At 40.1% G+C, this 22176-nt stretch overlaps 1 protein-coding gene and 1 long non-coding RNA gene across 7 annotated transcripts in view; one reads left to right on the forward strand and one right to left on the reverse strand.

Annotated features, from left to right (window-relative positions):
- The window catches only part of STARD13 (StAR related lipid transfer domain containing 13), a 495175-nt gene that overhangs the window by 145126 nt on the left and 327873 nt on the right, over positions 1-22176 (reverse strand). Inside the window, exon 1 of one of the 6 annotated variants that reach the window (XM_020873558.2) lies at positions 18450-18756. The exons of 4 other annotated variants lie outside the window; for them this stretch is intronic. In XM_020873558.2, coding sequence (XP_020729217.2) covers positions 18450-18618 — 169 coding nt within the window. In that variant the 5' untranslated portion in view covers positions 18619-18756. Of the gene's footprint in view, positions 1-18449; positions 18757-22176 lie in introns of those variants that run through there. One more of the 6 variants, XM_020873559.2, reaches the window with a different exon arrangement.
- Positions 10397-22176, forward strand: part of LOC139036358 (uncharacterized) — a 47130-nt gene continuing 35350 nt past the window's right edge. Inside the window, exons 1-2 of the long non-coding RNA XR_011489147.1 lie at positions 10397-10454; positions 21975-22077. This is a non-coding gene — a long non-coding RNA (uncharacterized lncRNA). The remainder of the gene's footprint in view (positions 10455-21974; positions 22078-22176) is intronic.

Consider the following 22176-nt stretch of genomic DNA (forward strand, 5'->3'; position numbering starts at 1 on the left):
TTGTTACACAGCCACAGTCACATACCTTCATGAGTTCAACCACTGCTGCTCAATGAATGTATTCATTGGCGAACTTGGGTCATGTAGGATTAGCTCAGCTGGGGACTGCACCAGAAGCAGAATAGGTTTCCATTGTGCATAGTGAGTAGCTTAAGGGCACACATTCACCAGTGCTATCTAGAAGTCTGTCCTGTGGTGTGGAAGTTGTAGAGGCTGTGATTTTCCCCATGCCATCCACGTAGATAGCAGCTTGATCAGTAAGAAAGGGGGAATTAGGTTTATGTGTAACTATCAGACAAGAATGTTAAGTGTGAACCCTGAAAGGAGGACACTCCCTTGGGAAGTCAAGAACCTTCAGGAACTGGTAATTGGGTCAGCAGTAGGCTGTCCTGGAGAATAAGCTGGCGCTGACCCAGAGTTTGAACCATGACCTCTAGTATTTGCTTCTTGGGAGAGGTCATGGGAATAAGTGTGGCCATGACCTTCTGAGAAGAGAGACTTTGCCTGACTCACCATGACCTTTTGCCCATCTTGATGTGTAGAGATAGTCATCTTGATAAAGGAGAGAAACAGACTGGACTTGAGGGAAATGGTGAAAAGTTGTTTTCTAAACAGGAGTTAAGAGAATAGATTGTGTTGAGAAAATAGAATGTGTGCTTTCTAGCAGAAAATTCAGTACCATTTGCACATTATCCAAGTAAGCACACAAACTCTGTCCCCTGGGGGCTCTTCAGGCATCTCATTTAATTGGAATTTAACCTGCGGCTAGATTCAGAATAGGAACTACAATTCAGGCAAAGAAGTAAAAATTTATATTAATAGCTCTTATAAAAAAACCTCTATATGAGTATATTTATTCAATACCAGTGGGGTGCCTGCCTGAGGTTACTATGTGCGATTTCATACTTCATAAAATATTTAAACATCTTTAAATTACTTCTAGAACAGTTCATATTTGAAATTTTTTTTTTTTATAAAATAATGACTGACTGCTTAAGAATTTGGTATAAATGAGATCACGCGCCCTATAGACCCATTTGTTTATTGGGTTCTCTACAAATTAATCTGGTTTCAAACTATTTCAGCAAATTGGCCCAATATAACTAGTGTTTTCGTTTATTCATGTTTCTAAAATCAGGCACTAAATTTTGTTTGTATTTAGGTATATAAGGCTCTTTAAAAAGCCTTTCTTTGAGAAATGAAATCATTCAAGCCAATTTGTAATGTCTAGGGGTTTGGTAGCACTTGTGGTAAACAATCCACCTGCCAATACAGGAGATGCAAGAGCGATGGGTTCAATCCCTGGATCAGGAAGATCCCCTGGAGAAGGAATGGCAACCCACTCTGGTCTTCTTGCCTGGGACATACCATGGACAGAGGAGCCTGGTGGGGCTCCAGTTCATGGGGGCCAAAAAAGTAGGACATGACTGAGCATGCACACATACACACGAGTTTAAAATTTAAATCTCTTTATTACATATATTAAATTCATTTCATATTAGTACTTAATTTTATTTATTCCTTACTAGTAAATTGTTGAAGATGTATAGTCTTATCAGATAATTCAATTAAAATCCAGGGAAACGTCCCTTGTAAGCTGACTCAGAATTTACTGAGCAAGAGTTACTGATAATATAAGTCACTTGACAAGTGTCTCCAAGTAGAATAAAAATTTCTAGTAGAAGATATAGTAATAAATTCAAACCAATGAATTCTTAACATAGCGAGTAGGGGAAAGACATGAAGAGATAAATTGGTAACTGGGAACATTAGTTTTAAGGGTATGTAAATATTCTGCTATTCTGAAAAGTTATGAAGCTAAATCCTATCTTTATCATTTCTTTATCACCACAGTTAAAATCCTCAGCCCTTGGGGTAAGGAAATCACTGTAACAACAAAACTAAACTATAATGCTTGAGCTGTGGAAGAAGATAGAGTCAGCGAGCCCTGGGTTCAAGTCCTTCTAGTTATTTGGGTTAAATGTGAACAAGTAACTTTATCCTGTCTGGGTCTCAATTATTTAGCCTTTTACTGACTCATTGGAAAAGACCCTGATGCTGGGAAAGACTGAAGGCAGAGTAAAAGGGGACAACAGAAGATGAGATGGTTGGATGGCATCACCAACTCAATGGACCTGAGTTTGAGCAAGCTCCAGGAGTTGGTGATGGACAGGGAAGCCTGGCAGGCTGTAGTTCATGGGGTCGCAACGAGTTGGACATGACTAGGCAACTGAACTGACAATTGGAACACCAACAGTACCTACTATTATGAGAATTAAATGAGACAATTATTTATCATGCCTAGACACAGTCTGGCCAAAACACATGCTCCTTATTATTCACTCTCTCCATTAATTCTGACAACTTCAAACCCACGTTCACTTACTTATCTTTCTAAACGACTGTTTACAACCAACTACTTCTCTACTCAAATTCTCTCAGTAGCACCCCATTACCTACCACAGAAATTTCAAATTCACTGAAGTCTGGCCTCAGAGTTCTTTTCCAACCTTATCATCTCATTTCCTACAACCACTCATTTCACCAGATTTAGAATACATTTTTTGTATTAAAGTATAGTTGATTAAAAATGCTGTGCTAGCTTATGGTGTACAGCAAAGCAACTCAGTTATATATTTTTTTCATATTCTTTTACATTATGGTTTATTACAAGATATTGAATATAGTTCCTGGTGCAGTACAGTAGGACAGACTATATTCTTTTTTTTTTTTTGGTAGTAGCTAATTGTCAGCTTTTTTTAAAAATAAATTTAATTTTAATTGGAGGACAATTGCTTTACAATATTGTGTTGATTTCTGCCATACATCAACATGAATCAGCCATAGGTATACATATGTCCCCTCCCCTTGAACCTCCCTCACACTTCCCACCCTTCCAAGTTGTCACAGAGCACCAGGTTTGAGCTCCCTGCACCATACAGCAAATTCCCACTGGCTGTTTTACATATGGCAGTGTATATGTTTCAATGCCACTCTCCCAATTTGTCCCACCCTCTCCTTCCCCAACTAGACAACAGGATGAGCTACATTCTTAATTACTTAAATCTTACTTTTCAATTCATTCTGCTGCCCTACTTAGAATGAGTTTCTCTGATTTTTGCCCAGTGGAAAACAGCCTTTTTCCATAGCTCAGGCCCAATAACCTTTCTTCCTTCTATTACAGCCCTGCTGACAATGCACTCAATATAAATGCCTATGTTTTGATAACCTGTTAGTCATTCTTTTGAACTGTTGGTGTTAACGATAGTTTATGCCTTAACTCACTTAACTGTAATCTCCTTGAGGACAGTGACCATGCTTTATATATTGATAATTTTCCATCACACTCAATATCAGCAAAGATTGTGCAATTGACTTTGATCAGTTATTTGTTGAAATACTGACTAGGTTAGATTCTCCATTAGTGTAACTGATGGAGAGGAAGTGATACTCATTCCCAAAATGCAGCCTCTCTTAAATATTTGTGTTAGTTATCGCAATGTTACCAAAGATGATTTGATGAGAAATTCTCCACCAACCCCGCCCTCCCAGGGGGAGCATAAATGCTAGTGTCGCAGTGTTAGCACAGGGGTAAGCTCTCTGTAAATTATGTACCCTGACTTTTTGAGAACTGAGAAGAGCAACAATGCACTTTTCACCAGAAGGGAGAGTTCCATGTTCTTGGACGAGCTGTTCACAAGGAATTAATCCACAGTGGAATGGACCACTTTCTGTTTCCATTCTGTTTCCTTTTCAGATGAACCAACGTACATTGAGCCCTGAGTAAGTGCTTGCCTCTGTGATAAGCACTTTGCATGGGTGACAACACTTCATTGCATAACAACTCCAGGCCGTGGATGCTATTATTGTTATTCCCATTTTAAATGAGGAAACAGGCATACAAAGGTCATAGAACTTGCTCAAGATCACAGAGCCAATCCATGTTGGAACTAGGATTTGAACCCAGGTCCAGGAAACACCAAAGCCCAGGTTTTCATTCACTGCACACTGCACCTGCAAACTACACAGTCTCCCAGAGCCAAAGGAAAGATGTCTGAGAAAATCCTTCTCTGATAAATCAAGGCTCTGAAGACTTCCGAAGTCCCATGTCAAGTTATCTGTATCAATCACAAGACATGATAATTTATTTAAATGGCTAATCGTTGAGCAGAGCCAGCTAGAAACAAGAAATGTGTTCTGCTAAGATAAAGGCCACAGAGAAACTTAAGAGCATCATGAATCTGGGTGGTGGTAGAGAGACACTAGTCTCATCCTCATATGCAAGACACAAATCAATAAGAACAGGCCCATAGGAGCCGTAGAAAACAAGCCCCAACTCTTCAGTCCAAACAGGTCAGTTTTGCTGGAGCAAAGGCTTTAGGAAGCCTTCACAGGCTTGGTTTATTCTCCATCAAACATGCGCCTTCCTCTTAATTCATAAAGGTGCCCCTCAAATGCCACTGTACTCAAGACATTCAGCCTTTCTAAGTAAAAACTACACATAGAGAGTATTCAACAAAAAGATTTTCACAGTGGTCTAAGCTTAGTAGTTGCTCTTCTTCTTGGAATCTAACATCATTAGCACACTCAAACACTAAAAACAAAACAAACACAAACCTGGTATCAAAACCATGGGACAACCCCCCAACATCTTAAAGGGATATGTTGATAAAGTGTGCCTGCTTTCACCTTTCTTTCCCAAGGCTATGCAGGCCAGGCTGTGCTGGGCAAGGTCCCAGGAAAGCACTGGGCACATCCTTCCTTCATCAGATAATCTGGGCATGTGACATCAGGTTCCTTCAGGCCTCTTGGACTCAGGCAGTCTGCTGGGATTATGGTTAAGATCTTTCAGGCCTCCAGCTTGACAGCCACTCCAGGCTATCCTGCCTAAGAGGACCGTCCCCACTGCGCATTAGCCTTGGCAGGGAGCCCAATTTATACTGGAGATTCTTAACATGGAAAGCATATGATCTATGACACATTGACTTGTCAAAGCCCCCCAGTCTGTCACACAGTATCTTTCACTTCAGAAGGTTTTATTCTGCTCATGGCAAAGGGAAGTTATTCTTTAAGAGTGAATTAGCTGAGTGAAAAACACGACATAAAATTCTTGACATCTCAGAAAGGCAGAAAAATAAGAGAAAGTGGCGTTTAAAATGATCCTAATTAATGATATGGATTCCCTCTCAGCACATCAAATATATAAAAAGAAAATATAAAATAAATTTAAGAATTAGTATACCTTGTCTATTTGGAAAACAACTAAAAGCAAAACAAGACCACAGAGTGGCACATTATTTTCATATCCTGGAGGGTGATATAAATTATTATTCAGGGTAGAGAAGCAAGTGTGGTGATGTTTTGTGTCTAGCTGAGGACTAAAGAGTTGGGGCTTGCTTTGTACGGCTCTTGTGTTTGGGCCCATATTCAAGCCCATAGATCCCTAACAGGTGCCCTGACATCACTTAGCCATGCCAGAACTGAGGATGACAACTTCTGTTTGAACTGATTTCACACTGATTTTTTTCTCTTGATAATATCACTGAATAGCAGGAGCTGGTATATTATTCCCATCTGATAGATGAAGAAACTGAGGCACTGACAGATTAAATAAAAGTATCCGTGGTCATCAGGTCACGACAAAGTTGTCCTAGAACCCAGCCTCCTGCCTTCCAGTTCCCTGAGCTTGCCCTACAGCCCAGGTTTTTCTTTTCACTGGAAACATCTCTATTCTACTTAAGACTCATGGTGGTCCTTTGCTCTCAAGATTCATTTTCACTGTAAAGTTTTACAGCTGCACGTAATTTGTGTGTCTGGTTGTTTTACCCATTATATAGACTGCTTGTATTGAAGAAGCAGTGCGATCTATATTATGGGTTATTTCTTTAAAAACCAATTATCTGAGAAAACCTCAAATCACATGCAATCAACTACCAAAGAATTAACCTTTTCTCCTTAAAAACTCCCTTCCCTGAGCACTCACACAAGCACAGTCAGTTCATCAATCTCTTTATGTAAATAGCAGTCATGCAACAAGGGAGGAGGTCTGTTTATTATTTTTGATCCTGTTTTTGCTTCTGGCAAAATTTCACAAACAGCAGAAGTTGGCAGAACATTGATATTTTCTTCTGACTGGCTACTGTTCTCCAGCTACAAGTGCAGAGAACAACTGCAACTATTCTGGTCTGCAGGCCTCAGCCATGACTGAGGTCAAAATTGCAAAATCTGGAGGGAAAAAAAAAACCCCATCCAGGGCTTCTGTTTGGAAATGGAGACCCTGATGTAACATAGGCTTTCCTTCCAGTAAAGAACTGGTGAGTTAGAGATCTAGAGTCTGGAGAATACCACAGGTCTGACCTAATTCCCACCTGGATTCCCACCTGAAAAGGCCCATGGTGAAGATCACATGAGCCACTGAGCTCCGGGGCCCTAAGAGCCCTGGGAAACCTGCGGGCCTACGATATGATATCCACTCTTAGCACTTTCTAGGAAGAAGGGCAGCATTTTGCAGGATCGGAAGTAGGGAAAGGAGGTTGGGGGTGGAGGAATCTGTTCTTTCCCTCTGTTATGCTTGCTCCTACCTAATCTTGCTAGATTCCTTGCCAAAGGCCAAATGCTGCTGCCGCAACGTTTACTTTGGACAAAGCGTCCATGATGAAGAGCAGCCAGCCGGCGGGAGGGCAATTAGTATGAAGGATGATCATGAGAAATTGCTGTTGGTTTTGGAGGTAAAGTCCTCCAACAACTTGAGGGACTGGTTGAGGCTGGGGCTGGGTGTGGGGGTAGAGTGGGGGGGCGTGTAGGGAACAGACGAGGTCCAAAGTGATGAAAAAAACAAAACACCCTGCTTGGATCCAGGCAGACTCGCTTACATAATTATAAGGGTGCTGGGATTTTCAGTAGTGAATGACGTGGGCTTCAGAATCACAGAGACTCGAGTTAAAAGCCCAGCTCTGCCACCTACTTCCTGGGAAACTCTGGGAAAGTTACCTAACCCTCTTTGTTTATTCATCTGAAAAATGAAGGCCTGTAAGTGTAAGGCCTTGAGTGTTAGGCCATCCTAGGTTTATTTTCTAGATGAGTAAATTTAACACTCGTGTCTTCATGAAAATTAAATAAAATAGTAATATATGTGCTAAAAACAGTCCTGGGTACATAATAGGGAACCCTCAGTAGGTATAAGTATACTGTTACTGTTATAAAATTTTTGTAAACATTTCAAGAGCTAAAATTTGAGGCATAAAATTTATAAAAAGTCAAACCATCAATCCCAGACCTGAATATTTGATCTAAATGCATAGAAACATCAATAAACTATGTTGCCTCTCCATGACAAACGCTGACTTACACTTTTCTTTTCACTTGGGTGACCCAGTGGAAAAGTTCTGCTCAGCCCAGGAGGCATGGCTCGCCTGTACCTCTGGACACAGCTGTGTCGACTCCAACAGCCAGGAGGCAGCATGACTGACAGTCAATGAGCTGAAAAGAACCTGTCTCCATTCCACGTCACTCCTGCCTTATGGAACAAAACAGGATAGAAGCTGCAGTGTCCACAGCCAGTTCCACTCAAGTAACCACGCAGAGACAAGAGAGAGAGGAGAAACCTCATGTGAAACAGAAATAGAATGGTTCCACAAGAAACAGAATTAACTGTAGAGCTGGAGGCGAGGAAGTAATTTTACTCTACGTGGAAGGGGGAAAGGAAAAAGTTGGACTCTGAAACCATCTCTATTCTACTAGTTAGTTAATGTTTTACAACCATATTGCTCACTGCCAAGTTTCCTCATTAGATCAAGTGAGTCTATATTTATCGATAGAGTCCACTCAGGGAAATGTGCTTTGCCATACAGCAACACCAAGTGAAAATTAATCTGCTTCCAAAGGAACATTGGGAAAAGGAGACTGGAAACATCTCAAAGCAGGAAAGCTGCATATGCATTTGTCAGGTGTCTGAAAGATTCTAGGGAACATGGCTTCCTAATTTGAGATGACTAGAACTATCTTATACACATATTCAAAAAGACAATGCACATGGGACTGCTCCACAAACTGTCATGCATTCTACCAGTAAACACATTACAATTATAATAGCTTTGCAGGGTTTCCAGGATGCCATATGCAGACATCAAATATTTAATCTTAGAAAACAAAGCTTCTACAAAGTTCAAGATTAACATTTTTGTTATGATATGAAAAGACTGGACTAACTAATATTTCTATTCTGTTAGTTTGGGGGTACCAAAATGGAGGAGGACCTAAGGCTACATATAATCCATAAACAAATGAAGCTAAAGAATCCATGTTGACTTAGTCCATTCAACTCTTAAGGACAAATTTCTACAAATGTTAATGATCACATTCATATGTAGTCTTTCATCGTGGAGGAATTTAACAATTATGAAGAACAGCTCTCAATGAAAAGGAATGAAAGCCTTAGATGAAATGGGCAATGAACGCCTCTTAAATAACTTGTTTGAATGAGTTTGAGAAACAGAGTGCTTAATTTTCAAATTGCCAACTGGTCATCAGCATTTCTTTTCTATGAACTCCTCTGTGCAAAGACCACTGTAATACTGAAAAGTTTCTACAAAATTAAGAAAAATCTCAGTTAACGCACAAGTGGTAAAGAACCAGCCTGCCAATACAGGAGACATAAGAGACGCAGGTTCAGTCCCTTGGTCAGGAAGATCCCCTGGCAGAAGGGCATGGCAATCTACTCCAGTATTCTTGCCTGGAGAATCCCATGGACAGAGGAGCCTGGCAGGCTACAGTCTATAGGGTTGCAAAGAGTCAGACATGACTGAAGCAACTTAGCAAGCACAGAGTTAACAGTTTAGAAAAATCACAACATGATGACAGGGGAACTCAGATATACAGTTAAAACTATCAGATATGTAGATATAACCATCTACAGACTGGCCATTGAGGCTTGTCTAGAACCTTGCTCCCACCGCTCCCCACTCCCACCCTGATAACCTCCCTGGCCTTCACTCCAGTCTAGCAAAAGCACAGCCCCCTTCCCCCAACACTGCTGCCCTCTCTCTTCACAGTTTACCACCAAGTCGGTCCCAGAGCCAGGAACATTTCCTGCCTCTTTTATTGGCGGAAGGTGGGGATCAACAGACTTTGCGATTTATCTTTATGAGTTGAAACTCAGCCTAAACCCACCACTTCAGGTCAGTTCAGGGCAACTGAGAGTGTAACTGCTGTGCCCAGGAAACCACAGCTGGGAATGACAATGTTTCTCATTATGGCTTAAGATAAAAAACAAAATAATAACAACAACCCCTCTGCCCCCCTTGACACATACACCTTTTGTTTCAGATTTTGTGGTGGACACTTTCTGAGGACACAAAAAATGGGGTAGAAGGTATGCCTGCTTTAGCAAACTCAGTATACAGGACATCATTTATTCTTCATTTGCTCATACAGTACCTTGAAGGGCCAAATGTACATGGATGTTTGCTTACTATATTTTCTTACATTGAGCCCTAATCTTTAGGTAAGAATGGTTGGAATGTGATTGTCATTGGAATTGTGAATCTTTCTTATTTCTTATAGAGATTTTAAATATTATAGGTAATTTGGGGGTAGTAAAACTTTCAGAGGAAAATGATTTTATGACTACTGTATATTTTTTTTCCAGTGTGCCCTCTGGAGAATACAAATGTGTATGAGATGCCACTGTTCACTTATAGAGATGGAATACTAATCAAAAGTTCTAGGCATCCATGTGCATGATTTTCAAAATTACCAGGAAGAGGAGAGTAGGAATGCAGGGAGAGGAGGAATGCAGGGAGAGAATGCCTTCTTCAGCTCAAGATACTGACATGTAAATTAGTTATTTGGTGACTGCCAGTTCCCTTACAACCTCCACTCTCTCCTCTACACTGTTTTAGCATAGTGTTTTATCAGAATGTTAGAGACGTGGCAATGCAAAATACTGGTATTTTAGTCAGCTCTCTCTCTGTCAGACCTCCACAATTGTTAGGATTCCTATGGTTTGTGAGGGAAGTCATTTGAGAGCCTAGCCAGACATTTGGATGTATTTCTATTGATTTCTTTTTTCTAACAGCATTAGCATGTTCTTTAATTTTAAGTCATTTTCTAACTGTTCCATTTAAATTCCTTTTGACCCTAAGCTCCTCCAAAAGAAGAGAATTCATGTCCTTTCAAACACTAGAGTATACATTTTCACAGTAATCTGTGTCTACCCTGCCCTACGCTGCACCCTTCTATGGTGATTGCCATGACCCTGTATGACTTTACGGCATAGGGATTTGGGCGACACGATATGGACTAATTCTTCATGCCTTCTGTTGTAGCCTCTTGATAGTCTGTGGATTTCTCTCAAGAAGCATCAGTCATAATGCAGATGTTAATTCGTTATTTCTTTGCCAGCAGGAGGAAAAAAGAAAACCTTAAGAATATCTGTAGTCTTCATGGAAAACTTGGTAAGTTGCTTATACAACTGGACCAAACAGATTTTACTATTAAAAATGACCTATTATCTATCAGGTCACTTTATTCTGTCTTTCTGAGTGGGACATTATGTAACCAAGGATACAACTGGACCCTGAGTCAGAAATTGACTCTGAGCCACCAGGGAGAATTTGCGACCCCTAAAGAGTTTCCTGTTTCTTTCCTGTGGGGCAGTGACTCCACTTCCCAGCAGTAATGGAATATTCTGAATTATAGCAATAATGTCGGACCCTTTTGGGATTCAACTAGGACTTCGGCTTTATTGTAGGTTAGACAGATCCAGAGCTAAAAAGCAATAATCTCTTTCTTCTGGCCCAATAGAACATATTTTGTAGGGTTACTTGAAGATTATTTGTACTATTATTACAATGATTAACTCTGTCCATATACCTACCCCTTCAGTTTTATGCTGAGGAAATGTGCAGAGGCCACCTAATCAGGTTAGGATCTTCCTTCTTATTTTCATGAAAGATATCATCCTGAGTTTACCCAGCTGATTTTTAAAGTATATGGAGTTAGTCTTATTTGAAAACAGAATACTTGCAATATTACTTTGTAAGATATAATCTCAAATTATTAATTCATGCAAGAAATATGTTCAAAGAAAATGATCTGAATGAACCACACAGCCCTGCACTTTCCTAAACCAGACTTTCTAAAATGTGTTCCTTGGGGAACATGGGTTTCACATGTGTCACTTCCTGGTATCCAGTAAAAAACGGTTTAATGATGAAATATGTGCATTTAAACAAGGTTAAATTACTTTCTGCAGGGTTTCTCTGAGCCTTTCATAAATATGAATTTCCAAGAAAGGAAAGGGAATGTAGTTTTTCTCAAAATTACTTAACCACAAAAACTTCTTCCTCCTGACTATCCATCTGTCTAAGTATCCATCCATCCATCCATCCATGTAACTAGAGTTCTCAGACACGGCGAAATTGTCTCCAGGTTCCATGCTATTTCTAGGTCAAGCTTGGGAATCAGAGGATTACATACTGAGCCTCCTTGCTGTGATCTGCCCACTCCATCCTCAAATAGTTTTACTGAATTAAAATTTATTGCTATGCCCCTACTTTCACTATAGGATGCTGTAAGGGGTTTGCTATTGAATCCACTGTAAGAATGTTAAAAAGCACCATGGGATTTTTTTATGAGAAACTGCTCCTGTATATCAAGTCCCAGAGAAAGCTGTACTGCTATGTTTTTACCTTACGGACATGGCAAATCTTCCCTGATCATGTTTTCCTCTTTTCTTAGATTAGGAAGGCTCAAGTTAAACCTGCAGCATGCTTTTAATAATTATTCAGGGCTTTACATTATAAATTTTTATATAATATCTCTATATATCTCTTTTTATCTTGTTAATTGACCTACTTAAAACTCAACGTTCAAAAAATGAAAATCATGGCATCTGGGCCCATCACTTCATGGCAAATAGATGGGGAAACAACGAAAACAGTGACAGACTTAATTTTCTTGGGCTCCAAAATCACTGCAGATGGTGACTGCAGCCATGAAATTAATAGAAGCTTACTCCTTGGAAGAAAAGCTATGACCAACCTAGATAACATATTAAAAAGCAGAGACATTATTTTACCAACAAAGGTCCACCTAGTCTAAGTTATGGTTTTTTCAGTAGTCATGTATGGATGTGAGAGTTGGACCATAAAGAAAGCTGAGTGCTGAGGAATTGATGCTTTTGAACTGTGGTGTTGGAGAAGACTCTTGAGAGTCCCTTGGACTGCAAGAAGATGCAACCTGTCAATCCTAAAAGAAAACAGTCCTGACTATTCATTGGAAGGAGTGAGGCTGAAGCTGAAGCTCCAATACTTTGGCCACATGATGTGAAGAACTGACTCACTGGAAAAGATCCTGATGCTGGGAAGGATCGAAGGCAGAAGGAGAAGGGTATGACAGAGGATGAGATGGCTGAATGGCATCACCGACTTGATGGACATGAGCTTGAGCAAGCTCCCAGAGTTAGTGATGGACAGGGAAGCCTGCCGTGCTGCAGTCCGTGGAGTTGCAAAGAGTAGGACGTGACTGAGCAACTGAACTGAACTGAACTGAATCGACCTACATTTTTCTTTTTTACCAGATTTATCTTTTTTAAAACTGACTTGCATCTTCTCTGAACTACCCCAAATCCTTTAAGAAAATGAGGTAGAATGTAAATTAAGACATAATGTCTTTACCCACACCAAAATCATATTCAGATTGCCCTGAGGAGACAAAAGATGATTTTCACATGATCCTCATTTCATTCAAAGATCAGGTGTACAATGCATGATCATCTTCTTGTATCTTCTTCCCTAGTCTCAGCACCTCATTCTCACAGCTAATGAGATGCAGGGACAGAGCACATGATCATCTGTTCCACTAAATTTCCACCAATGTATTTTCCTTTATATGGGCTCAGTGGTAAAGAATCCTGCCTGCCAATGGTTCAGTCCCTGAGTTGGGAAGATTTCCTGGAGGAAGGAATGACAACCCACTCCAGTATTCTTGCCTGAAGAATCCAATGGACTGAGAAGCCTGGTTGGCTACAGTCCATGGGGTCACAGAGAGTCAGACACAACTGAGCAAGCATGCAGTTTCCTTTATATAGGAAGTTTACTAAAACCCACTTGTTTTCTATCTAAGTAAGTCTGGGCCATCAATTGCTCAGACCACTACTGGTGATTTTCTTTCTTTTTTTTCCCCCCTAATTTGTGCTTCTAATTGGCCACGATTAGCTTGCTAGGGAAATAGGGAACCTTGTTTTAAAAGAGTTGACCAGTGTCCTAAATTCACTAGGAATTAAAGCACTGATTATGGGATGGGGCAGGAGGAGAAATGAGTAAAAAATGAATAAATGCATTCTGTTCACTTAAACTAATGTCACAAAATCTGCATCTGGGAAGGGTGTTTATAAGTTTAGAACTAATAAGCTCAGTGGAGTGCAGCTATGAAAGTCACAATTTGGTTAAAGTTAAACTCTCAAGTTTTATATGTGTACAAGCATATTGCTCTTTGATAATTTCCTTCTAGTACTTATTTCTTGACTGCTCACATTTTTACTATGTGATGATTTTTAAAATGTTATTCAAAGTTAGTTGACTTAATTCACTTAACAGATTTTCCTGTAACTTCTAGTTGAATAGTGTCCTTTCTGTATAGGCCCTCCAGCCCACCAGCACAGAATAGAAAGAGGCTCTTATTTCATGAAATGTGAATTTTTGACAATATATAATTTTTTTAAGAACTTTTGACCAGCACTCTCACATGACTGACACATTCTCACCCTGTTTTCTGTGTTCCATCTGTCTTTCTGCGGGTGTATTCATCCTCTATTTCTGAAAGTAGTTGACTAAGAGAATGCTAAGCACAGAGAAAGGGCAATCCCCCCCCCCAAAAAAAACCCCAGAGAATTATTTAATTTTGGCTTATGCTACTCATTTGGTGGAGGTCTCTTACACCAGGGATGAGCAATGCCACCACTTAGGTTGGGCAAATCCCCAAGATATCATTTGACTTGATAGAGGCATGAGAGCGAATACATCACTAATGCCCAGAGTCACTCTCTGTGAACATAAAAATGGCAGTTTATTCCACTCTAGTTGAGTTCAGGAGCTATCTCTAAAAATAGTCTCAGATAAAAAGTCAATGAAAGTGCAAGTCCAATTTTCACTAATTCTCCTATTAGTGAAATTTCTACATTCTACATTTTCTATCAAGAAAAGAGGGTTTCTTTTTTGTGAGCATGGGGGTATACCTACATTAACTCTCTGGTCCCTACAATCCTTGTAAGGGGCCAGGCATTACAATAACTCTATGGTACAGTACAGGACTCCTGAGAAAGAAAGGTTTTACAAGTTCCTTTAAAATTATAACTAACCTTTACAGTTACAGCTTATACTGACATTTAAATAGTCCACAAGACTGGACATCCTCATGTTCCTAGTAAATTGATAATGAGAGCATTAAACAGATAACAAAGAAGCATGCCTGCGTAGATGTTGAATGACACAATAAGGAAAATGTAAATAAGCATCATCTTTCTCTTAAAGTAATAACCTGTGATCACAGAATCCTAGAATTTTAGAGATGATGGGAACTTCATGCTTACTTAATTCAAACTCTTTCATTTTATGCAAGAAGAAAAGAATGGCCCAGAGAAGTTGTTACTTTCCCCAGATCACACAATTAATTAGCTTCAGAAGTATAATTAAAATCTGATTTCCATTTCACCATTTCCTTGACGAGATGTAGAAAAATTAGAAGTCATTGATCTGTTCCACATTAGATTGCTGCTTTGTTTCCCTTTTGGCTTTGTCACTCTGGATTTAAATTTCCCTGCTATACGCACTCTAGTTCAAGGAGTTACTGCCTCAACCACAGAAATATCCTGAGAACCAGAATCACAGTCTGACCATCTCATTTCCTCATCAAGAAATGTAGGCCCAGTGAAAGTCTGAAACTTGCCACAGTAAAAGAATGAGACAGTGTCTAAGGACAGCCTGCATCCCTGTCTCCTTTTTTCTTTAGAGTTCAGTGGACTTTATTGCAATCAGGTCCATTTCATGTTATTTAAAGCATTAACATATTTTTTACATATAATAGCATGATGAATTCTTTCACAAAGCAAGTAATCACATTTATATATCTGCCTCAATTTGAATTTTCCTAGTAAGGTGTGTGTGTATAGACTTAAGCATGGTACACATGTAGCCAATAAATTGTAGCCATCTAATGACATAAAGGAGAAGGAAATGGCAACCCACTCCAGTACTCTTGCCTGGAGAATCCCAGGGACGGGGGAGCCTGGTGGGCTGCCGTCTATGGGATCACACAGAGTCGGACACGACTGAAGTGACTTAGCAGCAGCAGCACTGACATAAAATCCTTATTCTCCCCTTCCATGGCCTAATACACTCTTCCTCCACCTCCTTAGCATCCTCCCTCTTGTCCATTCCAAGTGCCTGCCTGTGAGGGAAATAAGGACCATTATTATTTCCATCCTTTCTCCCTATAACAATTTCCCCATTGATTCAGCAAGATTGTGGGGTAAGGACTATGAGCAGTATGATTTATGTGATAAGTTTTTACTCTATTAAACAACACTCTATTTTAAACATTGCTTCTCTTTTTAACTGGACTTAAGACTCCAGAACTAAAGAGACAGCTAGAGAAATGGTGCATGTATATTTTGGAGCATACCCTAAGATGAGCAAGTTTAGATTCATCCTGGGTTTTAGCAACTCATTCTGATCCTATGCATCATCAAAGATTCCTTTATTTCCCTTCCTTGTTTTCCCCTCCCATGAGTGGATCTACTGTTGAATCATGTCCATGCCATTCAATGATTATCTCATTGTAATGAGGTCAGAGAGGAGCAACTTACTCCTGTTTGCACTGTTCCCAACAGCCATGAAAGACTATGTCTTCATGCCCCCAAACTGTATTAATACAATGCCCAATCTTTCTTGAAATATCTATAGCAGAGTAATGAAAACCATTTTAGTGAAGTGGCTGTCATTTCAAGATACCAATAAGTGAGCTACAAAAAATAATGATGCTATTAATTTAATATGCACTTCATAAGCATTAACTGAATGATTGTAGGTATTAGTAAAATAACCAGACGTCATGTACTATTGGGTACTAACTGCTCGAGGAAGGTAAAACACATAGCACTTTGTTCCACCAGAGAAGTAAGACCTGACTGGAAATCTCATGATGATTCTATAATATGGTTCAGCTATATCCTGAGTAGAAAAGATTGAAATATACAATTCAGAAATCAACCACAGGTTTGGTAGTTTAACCCTCACTATAAAAACTAAAAAATGGTTTAGAGTATGACTGAGCATGGTCTCTACAGATACATTCAAATACCAGTTCTTACTATGTAACTTTGGAGAAATTATTTAAACTCTATGTACTTCTGTTTTCTCACCTTTAAAATGGGTATAATAATAGTACTCACCTACAAGGATGTACTTTTTGAGGATAAAATGAATTGAAATACATAATATAAAACCCTCAGAGCAGAACATGATATATTATAAATGTTCAGTCAATATTCTCTACTATTACAGGAAACCAATGTATTCATACAGTAAACCCAGTAAAGTTGTTTTGCTTCTGCTTCCTCAAAGTCTTATGATACAATTGCACATTGTATTATTAACTCACCATCTAACTCATTATTAACAAATAACAAGCTCCTAATCATTGGACTGTTGGAATTCTTGCATGCTTTACCTATGATCGTAACTGTCACTTAATTTTTAGGCATTCATTAGCTTCAAATATTCCATTGCCCAATATAAAAAAAAAGTAAGAATGCTCAAATTTTCTAATTAGACAAAATGAAACACTGACACAGAATATACTTTCAACGATCATACATGTGTTCATAACATCTCAAGTCCTTATTGGAAAAATAATCTTCATTCCAGAAAGAACATGAATAATTTTTTATGAAATAAATCACTATAACTTCATTTAAGGAGACTGACAAAAATAGTTCAAACTATTTGTATGCAATGTTTCTAACATAACACACTTCATGAGCATGCTGAGGAACGTTTACAGAGCACAGACTATATAAGCCATCAAACTGTCACCATTTACTGAGCCCCTATGTCCATAATGATGATGATGTCTGGTAAAGCACTATTGTTAGAAATCTCTAAAACTAAAATGGAGCTGGCTTTTATTCTAAGCCTAGTGTATTTTTAAATCAAGCCACAGGGAAATGATTACTTTTGTTTCTATTCAACCAAGACCTGAACACAGAGTTTATGGAATGACATAATATCCTTCCTGAAATCAGACCGGTATGTAGGACCAGTATCCTTCACACATAACCAGTTCCTGAACCTTTAAAAACAAATCCTAATTTCCAAGGAAACAATCTCATCAAATGCTGCTCACTAGAATACATATTGTTCCTTTTGGAAACATTACAATAAGATTTTCATGATTACGAACCCCAGCTTCCCCTCTAAAATTCAATATAATCTTAAACTCATTTAAGTGGAAGTTGTATTTTTGTAATGGCTCTAGAAAATCCTGGTCGATTTATGTATCACCAATATAATAATTGAGCTATTTAGTTAGTCTGCAAGGGGCTGGTTATAAACTTCATAAACATATTGTATACGTATAGGTATGTGAGTACGTCTTTTAAATGGGCAACTGAAGTTTCTTAGGAATGCTCATCTTTCTACTCTACACAAACCTATTCTAAGATAAACAGCACCTTTTAAACTATTTCTGGAGCATAAAGAGTTTTAGTGATTTCCCCCCGCCCGCCTTGAGAATAAAAAGGGACACCTAGCAGCTTGTAATCAGTATCCTCTCCTGTCTGCCTTACAAAGCTGGTGCTTCTGTCACAAGATTTGTTTTGAGGTTAGCAGACACTTTTATCTTTTACTAGAAGAACAATATCAACAGATCAGTGGCAACTGCTGACATAAACGTACAAACAGGCAGAGAATGTGACTTTGGTTGTCAGCCCAAGGGCCTTAAGAATAGAATTTTAACTTTCTCCTGTCACTAACAGTGTTCTAAAGAATCTTGGCAGGGTGGAAGTTAGTTCTTCCCCCTCTCCCAATTAAATAAACAAGTGTCCAAGTTTTAAATGTGACAGAGTGTGAGGAACCTGCTGAAAAGCTCCTAAAATCCGTACTGAGGAAACCCCTGTCTCATTTATTCTGTAGACACACATTAAGTCTCGGAAATTGATGGTTCACTGTCCCATCCTGAAGTTTTCTGTGGACTTTACCGTTGAGTCATGTGGCAGCTAAGTGCTGTCACTGTTTGCTTAAAACGGCAGCATTTCTGAGAGGTATGCGCGGCGTGGCATAGAAATCCATGTATTGTAAAGTGAAAACAGTCATTTTTAAAAACGGGGTTAGCATGAAAGAGAGCCCACAGAAATCAGAATTAGCAACAGCCTTCCACTACCAGCGACTCACCTTGTTGAATTTTAGTCACTAGCTGATGGCGTGCTAGAATCCGGCTCATCCTGTAAGGAGAGCGTCTCGTAGTCTGATCAAATCGCAAATACATCTCCTGGCCCTCAGGTGTCATGGCATTTAGATAGTAGCAACCTGAAGCTGGGGTCCGGGGTCCCTGACTCAACATCCCGGCAGACTTTCTTCTGCCCCCTCAGTCTGCCCTTGTGGCGGTTTCCGTCTGCCTCCAGCCTCAGTCACTGAGCGAGGCACCCAGCCCGGTAGAGCTCAACAGACCCAGCGATTTTTAAAAAAAAGAAAAAAAGGAGTGCCAGGAGCCACAACTCAGAATTCCAGCCCTCGGCCCCCACGTGACCTCGCAGACCCAATCGGAGGGAGGCAGGAGCCGGGACGGGCCGCGCCCGGCCGCGAGCCCGGGAGAGGCAGGTCCTGCAGAGCCGAGAGCGGCGCGGTGGGGAAGCCCACGCGAGCGCGGCCCTGCGCTGTGGCCTCGCCCTGCCTCCGAGCTGTCGAAGCCCGGAGAAGCGGCCCTCACTGGGAGTTCAGAGGAGAAGAGACAGGGAGGAGAAAACGGCAGCAGAGGGAAAACAATGTCTGGGCACCGGAAAAATCTTTCTGGTGGTAAAGGTTAGGGAAAGCACGCTCGCCTTCTCCAGGGCAGCTGCAGCCCAGCCGGGTAGAAGATCTGGGTGTGACAAGCGACGTACGTGAAAAGCCGCTTCACATAAGCATAAAGCTCTGAGTATAAATTACCACCCTTCATTACAAAGAAATAAATAAAGTTTGTCCAGTGAAGAGTAAACTTGAAGTGCTTTAAAGCCCTGAGTAAACACACTCCAGGCCCCTGACCCTCGGCATGGGAGGTTGAGAGCTCTTACGGAGGAGACTGACAGAGGTCAGCGTCTTTGTTGAATATCTACCCCTTTAAATTTTCCACTTCCCCAATTTCTAACCACCCAGAGGCAAAATATTGATATTTTGAAAGTACCTCTCACATTTAAGACACTGCCAGGAATCATTGTAAAAATGCAGATTCATGCAAAGCTGCAGTCACCAAGCTGCTTGGGATCAATAGAGAAGTTATGCAGAAGGGCTAATACAGGCCTTACAGGAAAGGGGCCTCAAGAAGACACAAGAGCAATATTAGAGGAAGCAATATTATTTTTGACTGAGGTGATGAGAGCTGGCCACACAGAGAAAGAGACCTTTGGGTGGGATTTGGAAAAAAAAAAAAAAAATGGGTGGGATTCTGACAGGCAGAGGCTGAGGAGGGTCTGTGCCCACATGTGTGGAGATCTGGAACCAGAGTCTGTGTTTAAGGAAACTGTCAGTAATTCCACTTGGCCGTATCAGAGTGTACATATGGGAATAATTAGCGTTTTCCCTCTATTTTTTCTCTTTAATATTGTTTGATGTGAAGAGGAAAAAAAAAATCCATAGAAGACATGTTATCTAATTCTGAGCCTGGGGCTGAAGGAATAAAGTTCTTTGAAAAAGAGGCATATGGCTAAGTTGTTCTTATAGTTGGCTGGCTCAAACTTAAATATAGACTGGCCTGGGATTTCAAATCCTAATAATGAAAAACTCTCAATTTAAAGTTAAATGGGGCTTAAATTAGGGCCTCAATTCTTGCTGTGTGTGTCAGACCTAACGTCTTTTCCTGTGGAACCTTCTGCAATTCTGGGAAGCAGCTCATTTCGCATAAATATCTTACTAGGTAAAAGTGAAAGTCATTCAGTTGTGTCTGACTCTTTGTCACCTCATGGACTGTAGCCTGCCAGGCTCCTCTGTCCGTGGAATTCTCCAGGCAAGAATACTGGAGTGGGTAGCCGTTCCCTGTTCCAGGGCATCTTCCCAACCTAGGGATCAGATTGAACTCAGGTCTCCCACATTGCAGGTGATTCTTTACAGTCTGAGACACCAGAGAAGCCCTATTAGGTAAATGAACATATAGATCCCTAGGACCTTCACTGGAATATATTCTCTCTCATGGCAATTGTGAACCTCTTCCGATAATCATGCAAAGAGGAGGTAAGGGTCAGGTTTTCAAGTCAGCATTGATACAGGAAAGAAAAGGAAGCTCTCATGGGTCATGGTGTCCTTTTTCCATTTTTATTTAGGATTTGATCAGAGTTTTTCTATTCCAGGGGATCTTTTGTGGACGGTGAAAGGGATCTAATATCTAGTGCCCCATATGCAGGAAGCCTGGGCATGCATGGCAGAAAGGCTTAGCAATATTAGATTCTCCAGAGGTCTACTCTCCCAGCTCAGATCCAGCACTGGCTTCTTCTGTCTGATGGAGATGAAGATATCAGCCACCTTATGTACACCTTTTGGTTTGATAGTCTAGTGCTGAGGACACCCCTGCTGTAAATACCCGCCAGTTATTACTTTTCAATGGGAGAGTATAGAAGAGTAGAGAGAGCAAGAAGAAAGGATCTTGCAAACCTTGGATATGTCTGGAAAACCAAGCAAAGGGAAGGAAGCACAGGAAATGATATACAGTTGCTTTTTAGCTGTGGATAACACTTAAAGAAAGACTGACCATTCCCAGTGCCAACCTTGTAGTTTAATACTGATGTGGCTGCATTTTAAAAATAAATAGGAATGATTCTTACTAAAGCACTGCAGTGTATCTTGGCCAGGTTACCATTTTAAAAAATCACAATGCTTCCTTTGTACAATAATGAACACATGAATACTCAAAGTCCTGAGTTTTGTTCTGAAAACATCAAGATCATAAATATGTAGTCTTTGATATATGTAAACAGATACAAAATGTGAAACATAGTATTTCATAGAAGATGGCAATGAAGAACAGGAATTGAATGCAAATTAGAGGAAAAAAGGAATCTGAATTCCCTGATTAAAAGAAAGACAACTTAGAAGACAGCCCAATTTCTCTAAAAATCAGTCTGAGTTTTAATAAAGGGATCTATGAAGGATCATGTATAACATCTTTGTCTTCCTGTGTCACATCCAACGTATTTTTTATGGTTAAAGTGTGTGTATGCTCAGTCTCTCAGTCGTTTCTGACTCAGTGTGACCATATGGACTGTGGCCCACCAGGCTCCTCTGTCCATGGGATTTTCCCGGTCAGAATACTGGAGTGGGTTGCCATTTCCTCTTCCAGGGGATCTTCCAAACCCAGAGATTGAAATTTCTGTCTCCTGCATCTCTTGCATTGTCAGACAGATTCTTTACTGCTGCTGAAGCTCATTGGTTAGAGTAGTATCTATAAATCTATACAACTGCTCACCATGGTTTTGCCATTTTGTGTGTTTCAGAATACCATATTTAAGGCAGGTAAGTAACATTATTTTCTCATTAGCATCATTAATGTCTTGTTTTATGCTAATGTATTGCTATGAATCCTAAGCTCTTTCAATGAATTCTTTTATCATTTGGCCCGGTGTTAGAAGAATCACCACCGGGTGGGCAGTTCTGCTTGTTGTAAATGTAAAATCAAGAAACTGCTGATAATTTTCCCTGGGCTGAAATATCCTCCGTGCATCTCGTGGACAGAGGTCTTCCTCTTCACTGGTGGATGAGGACCAAAGGAATCAGAGAAGGAGAGAGTGCTGAAAACCCAGGATGCTGGATTTCCTCCTTTCCAATTCCTTCAAAAGTAAGGAAAGTGGATGGTACTAGTTTTTAGTTTTCATCTACTTTTCCTCTTTCCTAATTTGGTCATTAAGAACAATCTTCACTCAGACTATTCAGGGAT

This window comes from Odocoileus virginianus, chromosome 8 (assembly GCF_023699985.2).
Source record: "Odocoileus virginianus isolate 20LAN1187 ecotype Illinois chromosome 8, Ovbor_1.2, whole genome shotgun sequence".
NCBI lineage: Eukaryota > Metazoa > Chordata > Mammalia > Artiodactyla > Cervidae > Odocoileus > Odocoileus virginianus.